Genomic DNA, 8,802 nt, shown 5'->3' on the forward strand with positions numbered 1-8,802 from the left:
TGGAGGACGGCGGCGGACGTCCCGCGTTGCCGCTTCCCGCTCAGGTCCGTTCGCGACTCTTTTGGAAAGACTCGTTTCGTTTCGCGTCCGCGGTGGAGCGACGCGGAAGTGCAGGTTTCGCCCAGGAAGTACGGCAAGTCCGCTTGGACAAGCGACGTCTCCTCGCGATTTAAAAGTGGCAGACCGCGGACAGCAGAGAGTTTTCAGCCGCTCTGCTCCTACCAAACTCTGGATTCACTTCCTCCCACTGATTGTCTTCCTACATTCTAATCCCGTTTTAAAAACACCTATTCCAGATTGCATGCTCCGTTTAAATGGCATCTCTTTTTTTTTTATGACGTATAGTTTTTTTCTGTGGTTTTGTATTGTATTATTATTATTATTATTATTCGAAACTTCCGTGTCGAATTGTCGTAAAACTATTTGACGTTAGAAGGCTTAAGTCAAAGGGTTCTGATGAGTCCCATGCTACTACAGTGATGTGGTGCCAAGATGAATATTGATCGTGATGTATCATAACATACTGATAACCTACAATACACCCGGTATGGAAAGTCGGTGTGTGGAAAACCTGTTGATCACTTCATTGATAATGTATGTGGATGGGCCACAGGGGGGGCCAGAGTCAGTGCTACAGGGGCACTGGCCCCCGTTGGCCCCCCCCCAGAACCGCCACTGCTGCTCCCACCAAACTCTGGACTCACTTCCTCCCACTGAGTATCTTCCTACATTCTAATCCCGTTTTAAAAACCACCTATTCCAAATTGCATGCTACGTTTAAATGACATCTCTTTTTAATGACGTATAGTTTTTTTCTGTGCTTTTGTATTGTATTATTGTTATTCTTTGAAACTTCCGTGTCGAATTGTCGTAAAAATATTTGACGTTTGAAGGCTTAAGTCGAAGGGTTCTTGTTAAGAAACGATATCTTGTATCCTCATTTTTGTAATGCTGTGATGTGTTCTTTACGATTGAAATGTGTCATTGGGACATATTACTTGTTTATTTAGAACGGATCTGGCAACCCAAATTTCTACGCCATATCCGGTCTGTATTCGGTGTGAAATGTCTTCTTCCTGTTTAGTGGTGATGAGAAGCGGCTGCTCTCTGTGCAGTCGGCAAATAAACATGCCACGTGTTTGAGTTAAGTGAAGAAAATTCATCTCTCGTCATTATTTTCCCAAATATACCCCGAACAAAGCGCACATCTCAACAGTTCTGATGAGTCCCATGCTACTACAGTGATGTGGTGCCAAGATGAATATTGATCGTGATGTATCATAACATACTGATAACCTACAATACACCCTGTATGGAAAGTCGGCGTGTGGAAAACCTGTTGATCACTTCATTGATGATGTATGTGGATCGATGTGCCTAATTGACAAAAACAGAGAAATTGAAAGGGGACAGTGTCCAAAAGGGTTTTCCTGAAAGGTTCCCTATCGAGCGGTGTCTCCAGATACGAGTCTCAATCATTCCGTGAGCAAGGTAGTCACGCAAAACGCTCGTATCGCAAACCACCGTTCCCTTTGAAATAAGATAAGATAAGATAAGAAAACCTTTATTAGTCTCGCAATGGAGAAATTCCCAATACACAGCAGCAAAGTTATGAAAGGAAGAAGTAGAACAACAAAACATAGAAATGATGAGAAATCCCTTTCATGTTGTTTCAGCCCATCCCAACCGCAAAAGTGTCAGGCTTTGCTTTTTTTTTAAATCAGAAAAAAAAGCATTCTTTAAAGCTGATGAAATCATATCGCAATCAGCTAATATCATCGAAGCGTTGAACAGTTTTTGCCACATTTTGGCTCCCAATTCAGTGGCCATAATAGTGTGCAGTGTGTCCCTTGGCCATCTGAGGGCACTGTAATACAGAGCTACAGGTAGACGGCAAGATGCCAATCCCGAGGAAGCCGCACATAGACTTCATTCCTCTCAGAGGATAAAGAATTTAAGATGGCGAGTTTTGTCTGTCTACATGTGTTACTTCACGCACTCTTCATGGCTTAAAGGGTTATAGCCGCGACACCAATGACATTTGTCAGCTTACCCATGGCGTTTCTCATGTTGTGTTAGCATGAAGCTAGCAGAGGCTTTGTAGTTGTTGCAGATGCGCAACACGTCGCATGCCAAAGCAAACAAATCATCCAAACGAGGGCTCGTATCCGGTCAAAGCCCTTACGCGGGTCCGACGCATGCCGAGGCGCTCTCGGCTCGTCGCCCGCCACGTGCCCCCTGTACGACGCAAACGCAATCAACCCGGCGCGTGCGCCTCAATTAGCGCATGCGTAATCGCATGAAGGAGAAGCAGACGGAGCGGTGGATCTCATCTTCAGATTGCAGACACGTGGCCGCACTTAGCGTCAGATGTCATCGTTAAGCAGCGAGACGGATGGCAAGGAGAGCGACTTCCTGTCTCTGGACTCCAGGCGAGTCGACGCGGGGGAGAACAACATCGGCACTCGGATTTCTTGGACGGCCGACTCCCGTTCATCCAAAACACGGAAGACAAGCGCATGCGTGAAAGCTCGCTGGAGGCCGCGCTATGGCTTGGGCTTTCGTGGCTGCTTCAGGAACGGGCTCGCTAGTTTCTAACGCCGACGATGATGGCGGGAGAATGATTTCTGAAGTCCCGCCCAAAATAAGCACCCAAACTAATCGTAGCAATAAGACAGTGAGCCATTGCAACCAGGGACTTTGTCTTTGAGGGGCCGAGCCAATCGCCGGACCCGAACCCAATCGAGCCCGCATTTCACCTCCTGAAGAGGAGGAACCCCCCCCCGAAAACAAACAGGGACGGCCGAGAGAAAGCACTTTAAAAGGAAGAAAAGCCACAGTCTGGCCAAGTCAAGGCCTCGGACGCGCGATGCACTGATTGCAAGGAAGGCTTCTGCCATGTCGATGTCATAATGCCTCCTCCAAGACTTTGGCTCACGTGAAAAGCGGCTGGCGTCTGTCATGGTTGCATTTGTGACCAACAGGTGGCACTGTAGGGCTCCGCCTGCAGCTGCACACCTGTTGATCATTGTGTCATTAGTGGCGTAAAAGGACTCCCGGCCCGACACTACACGACACGACCGCTCGGTGTCGGGTCATTGTTTGTTTCTGTCATTGGTTTTGTTGCCGTTTCTGTTAGTTTTCTGCTTCGGCGATTTTTTTTGATTGTTACTTTGGACTCTTTTTGTTTTTAAGTCTTTGTTTGTTTTGGCTTTAGTTTCTTCATCCAATTTGTCAAGTTCATCTTGCTCCTCCTTCCTGCCTGCCTGCTTTTTGGGGTCCGCAATGTGACAGCGTCAAACTTGCTTTTTTTTTTAGTTTACAGTCTGTGCAGTAGTTTTCCGACTTGGAGCAGCTCCTGCGTGAATGTGCTCCTTTTCTGGTTTTCGGTCGTTGGCGCAAAAGTGGCCCCCGGCAAGCAAGCGTGACTCACCTTTTTCAGCTTGCGAGGGCGCACAGCAGCTTTACTCGTAGCACTAACGCAATTGTGCCATCAAAACAAATCATCGTCTGATTGCGGAACGCAATCTAATCTTGGTTCCAATGCAGCAGAGCCAGAAGGAAGCAGCCATCGCAACGAAGGCACTCCCAAGTCAAGCTTGATGAATGGCCCATCAACGATTCAAAGCCTCATCAGTTTCTCACGGAGTGAGAAAGAACTGCAAGTTCTGACTGTCTGTGCCGCCCCCCAAAAATGGGCATTTTTAAACACATTTTACAGTCGTTTGGTCTTGCCAAATAGTGACCCTACACTTTGTGTTGACTGGGTTTCATCGGACAGATGGATGGATAGAAAGACAGCAATTCGGATGGATGAATGATGGATACAGTTGGCTTGGGTTTGGTGCCCGGTGCAAGTGTAGCGCAAAGGTACAATCTGCGTGGAGGAGAGTTGGTTCGACTGAGTGTTGGTATTTTCATAGACACATGTGTAAAAAAAAAAAAAAAAAAAGGCGAGAAGCTTCCAATCGGGGTTGAAGTTGTTGTATCGTGGTGTAGATACGAGGAAGAGAAATGGAGTCGGCGTTATCGCGAAGGACGAGTTTGTTAGGAATGTCCGAGAGGTCATGAGAGTGTCACATAGAGCGATGAGTCTGAAGCTCGAAATTGAAGGTGTGATGTTCGATGTTGTTCGTGGCTTTGCTTCACAGGTAGGATGTGAGTTGGAGGAGAAGAAGAAATTTGAGTTGGACTTTGATGAAGTGATACAGAACATCCGCTGTTTGGACCGGAGACAGCGGCCCCGAAGAATAGACGGGAGGCAGAGCCGGAGGTGGCGGAGATGAAGGTTGTTGAGCTTCTCTTTGGGAGTGACCGGGTTGGATGGGATCAGGAAGGGGTACATCAGAGGGACCGCTCATGTCGGAGGTTTTGGAGAGAAAGTCAGGGAGGCTGCACTGAGGTGGTTTGGACACGTCCAGATGAGAGAGGGTGAATATATTTGGGAGAAGGATGCCGAGTCTTGAACTGCCAGGCGGGTGGCCGAGAGGAAGACCGAAGCGGAGGTCAGCGGATGGAGTGAGAGGACATGAAGGTGGCTGGCGTGAGAGAAGAGGACGCCCAAAACGGGCTTAGATGGAGGCAACTGATTGGCGAAAAGAAAAAGACGAGTCTCAAGCAGTGAGGAGACTCTTCTCCCTGGGGTCCGCTCAGAATTGTGATCAAACTTGACCAATGACAATGGGCAGGAACGAGCATTCATCATATTTCCTACGAAAAGAAGATGCTGCTGTCAAGAGGTGAACGGGAATGGGCGGGTTGGACTTCTCCTCAGATTTGAGGAACATCAAGGAGGCCACACCTTGAGTCAGAATGACGTATATACACACACACACACACATGCGCAAGGCTGAAGACAAGAGCTTCATTTCTCAGAAGTGTTGCCAGTCGTTCCTGAGTGACTCAGTTGACGCAAGTAAGCGAAGCGAGTGGATCTTCGAAATCTTTTGAGAGGGACCAACAGCTCACTGACAACCACGAGACAGTAAGTAGCAATCTTGACTTTTGGGGTTGGTTGGGCTTTCTTGCTTTATTGGATCAAACTGACCAGTGGGTTAAAAAAGTTGACTGAAAACTCATTTTCCAGTTTTTTTCAAATATTTCACAGTTACGTGAGTCACGATAACATTTCATCATCAATGATCACAATGCTATCCATGATATTTTTGTTCATGTTAAAAGAGAAAAGTAGCCGAACTATTGCAGTTATTAAAAAAATAATGTGTCCTTGAGCGTTTTGAATGGCACTAAAAAATAAAATGTATTATTGTAATGAAGATATCCTTTTATTTGTCCCGCACTGGGGAAATTTACAGTCTACAGCAGCAAAATCGGGGATTGAAGAAGAAAGAAGGAAACAAAGTGTTTGCCTTCCCAAATGTACACGGTTCAATGAAGTGCAAAATAAATATAGATATCGATAAGGTGGCCGTGCTATTTACAATTTTTTTCCACGTCCTTTTTTATTTTTATTTTATTTTATTCAGCAGCCTGACAGCAGTCGGTCGGAAGGAGCATTCCGATCTTTGAATGAACAGGCTTAAGTTTCACGACAGCGTGTCCCTAATAAAGTGGCCTTTCAAGTTGAAGTTGTTCTGACCACGATGAAAACGAAACAGCCGCACGTATTCGTCAGGTGCCTTTCAAAGCCTTTTGAGTGCCAAAGCATTTGGGTCCAGGGGCGGAGCCACGTGGTGGCCAGCGGTGGCCTTGGGCACCCAACGTCAAGGCAAATTTGGTCCAGTGGGCGTTACGAGCACACAAACGTAGACGTTCTGGCCACACCGCTCCGCTCCATGTTGAAAAATGTCTGGCTGCACCCCGGTTTTGGTTCTTGCCGCCTTCGGTGACAAAGAACGACTCGAGATGGGCAAAGGGGAGGACGGGTGGCCACTTTTTGCCATCTTCTTCTCACAACGCGCTCGGCCGCAGATGGCCGCGGCTTCGGGGAGCGTCTGCGGCGGGACGCCAGTCGGCGCCACCATCCTCTTCTCCCTCAAGAACGAAGTGGGCGGTCTGGTCAAAGCTCTCGGCACTTTCCAGGTAAAGCCCGCCCGCCTTATCCGAAGCGGCCGCGATCTTCAGCTGGAGCAGGTTTGCGTCGGCCCGCAGGAAAAACACCTCAACCTGGTTCACATCGAGTCGCGCAAGTCCAAGCGCAGGAATTCCGATTTTGAGATCTTGGTGCACTGCGACAGCGATCACCATCAGCTCAGAGAGTTGACGCGGCTTCTGGCCCAGCACGCCACCGCCGTGGAGGTCGTGTCCCAGAGCCGCGCCCACGGCGAGGATGAAGGCCAGACTCCCGACGGTAAGGCCCCGAAAACCCGCCGACATGGGCAGGCTGAACTTCAGTGGATTCAAATTCAGCTTTTCAAATGCCTCTCCGTTTTCGCACGATGAGCTTTCCCGCGACCTTTTCGTGTCTCGGCTGGCATTCAACGTGGCTCGGTTTTCGCGCACCCGAAGCCGACCCATCGCGCGAGTTGCCGAAAAGGAGTTAAGCGGACAGCGAGGCGCATCCCGCGACGCGAGCTTCATTGATCCGCAGCGCGGGCCTCCCCATCTCCTCCGCAAAACACGACGGTGGCCCGTAGGCCGTCCAAATTCGCAATAGCAGCGAGAGGAACGGGGACGCTTTGGCCCCACTTTCCTGCTTTTGAACGAGCTGACAAACGTTTGTCCCTCGGGGCCAAATAATGACAGAAGGCGCCGCGCCAATGAGGGCCAAGCGTTGCCGAAATGAGCGGGGAGGCTTGGTCTGGCCTTGAGTTGCGCAATACGTTTCGGCATCGCTCGGATTTTTGGTGGCTATTGACCGAACGCGCAAAACGAGTGGCGAGAAAAATGAAAGAATTCCAGAACAACAACGACAAAGGTAGAAAATTCTCATTTGCTCACCGTGTGTGCCATCAAAGGAAGAAGACCATTGATCCCCCTTTTCAGTCGACGTGTCTTTGGCCGTCTGTCGTGAGCGAGCTGAAACTAAGACGCTTAGTTGCTTTGCGAAGAGCGGGCCGTTCCCTCGTTGGCAAAAGAGCGCTCTTCGGACTCCTTCTTCAAGCCATTGCCGGAAAACGTCAAAGACAGTCATCGCGGCGAAACGGCAAAGGCAATTTGGAGTGTGAAAAACTTCATCTGGGAGTCTTTGGAAACATCCGCGGCCATTTGGAATCTTTGACGAAGGCCTTGTGTGCGTCTTTTGTCAACGCCAAAGGCAAATGAGTTTCGGACAAATTGAGCGCGTGTTTTGGAAATGTTCATTTCAGACCAGCGTGCCATTCCGTGGTTCCCCAAGAAGATTTCCGATCTGGACCTTTGCAAGCAGGTTCTGATGTACGGCTCCGACTTGGACGCCGACCACCCGGTTTGTTTTGGCTCAAAAAAACAAAAGCGACGTGTGGTCTGAACGGCCCCCCCAAAAAAAACTCTAACAAAACGAATGAGGTGTCTTTGTAGGGATTTAAAGACAGCATTTACCGCAAAAGAAGGAGCTACTTTGCCGATTTGGCTCGGAGCTACAAACAGTAAGTTGGAGCCTTTTTGATTCGCCGTTGCCGTCGTTGTCATAGCCGTCGTCACCCGCGTTCCTAATCATTTGGCAGCGGTGAGCAGATCCCCCGCGTGGACTACACCCCGGAGGAGGTGCAGACCTGGTCTCGGGTCTTCCGCGAGCTCCACCAACTCTACCCCGGCCACGCCTGCAAGGAGTTCCTGGACAACCTCCCCCTGCTGGCCCAACACTGCAACTACAAGGAAGACAACATCCCCCAGTTGGAGGACGTCTCGCGCTTCCTCAAAGGCGCCACAAATCGCCTCTTCCTCGACACTCACAAATCCGATAATCAGACCGAGATCGGCAATCATTCCGAGGCTTCGACGCGCCCAACAGACCTGATTTTGGACACATCGTAGATGAGTTTGAGTCTTTAACGATCGTGCCCGACGTTTGGTTTTGGTCGACGTCAAAGCGGAACGAGTCTTCAACGAAAGCCGCGTGCAGCTTTTTTAGGTCTCAAAAAACAAAGCTCACGTTCCGTCAACACCGAGAGCGCTTTGAAGCCGTCAACAAACAATACATCAAGAACAAAGACGTTTTTGTCAAGGTCAAAGTCCATTTTGTCCGACTAGCCCGAGATATGCCACATCAAAGATAAAATTAAAAAAGACAAACCAATGTCGATGTTTTCGTCAACATCGAACACAATGTCGTCTTCCTCGACTAACGTGGGTGGTTTAGAAGCATTCAAATCAGCATGTGGAGTTTTGTTTTTTTTTTTTTTATGTTCACATCAAAGACAAAATTGGGAGTCATAGTCAAACGAGACTTTGTCAATGTCAGAGCCCATTCAGCCCGGAACTTGCGTCGCGTTCATACTCCATTTTGTAAAGATTGAAGACCTTTCTTTCACTTTTTGGAAACGAATCGACGCGTTTGTAAACATCAAACAACGTGGACTCGTCGATAAACGTCCACGTTTTTTGCAAAGCTCAAAGGCAATTGGGTCTATAAAGCGCGTGTGGAATATGGGAAAAACAAGCGCAATTTGGTCTCCCAAAAGTCCACGTCTGACCTGAACTTTTTGGGAAAAGACATTGAAGACTCTGAGACAAAACATATGAACAAATGTCTTCTTAAAAGAACGGAGCTGACGCAAAGTACATGATGGGATTGTGTCAAAACAACGTTGACAGCCTTGGACAAACACACTTGATTTTCTGAACATTCAAGGCAATTTTGTGTCAACGTTCAAAGAAACACGGACTGATTTTGTGTGTGTGTGTGTGTGTGTGTGTGTGTGT

At 48.5% G+C, this 8,802-nt stretch overlaps 1 protein-coding gene across 1 annotated transcript in view; it reads left to right on the top strand.

The window, feature by feature from the left end:
• The first annotated feature begins 5,745 nt into the window (after positions 1–5,745).
• LOC109529786 (tryptophan 5-hydroxylase 1-like) overlaps positions 5,746–8,802 on the top strand; it is a 9,493-nt gene continuing 6,436 nt past the window's right edge. The window contains exons 1-5 of the mRNA XM_019893226.1: positions 5,746–6,042; positions 6,112–6,310; positions 7,269–7,366; positions 7,459–7,526; positions 7,605–7,801. Of these exons, the coding sequence (XP_019748785.1) occupies positions 5,806–6,042; positions 6,112–6,310; positions 7,269–7,366; positions 7,459–7,526; positions 7,605–7,801 (799 nt within the window). The 5' untranslated portion in view covers positions 5,746–5,805. The remainder of the gene's footprint in view (positions 6,043–6,111; positions 6,311–7,268; positions 7,367–7,458; positions 7,527–7,604; positions 7,802–8,802) is intronic.

The sequence above is a fragment of the Hippocampus comes genome, unplaced genomic scaffold (genome assembly GCF_001891065.2).
Source record: "Hippocampus comes isolate QL1 unplaced genomic scaffold, H_comes_QL1_v1.1 scaffold378, whole genome shotgun sequence".
Classification (NCBI taxonomy): Eukaryota; Metazoa; Chordata; class Actinopteri; order Syngnathiformes; family Syngnathidae; genus Hippocampus; species Hippocampus comes.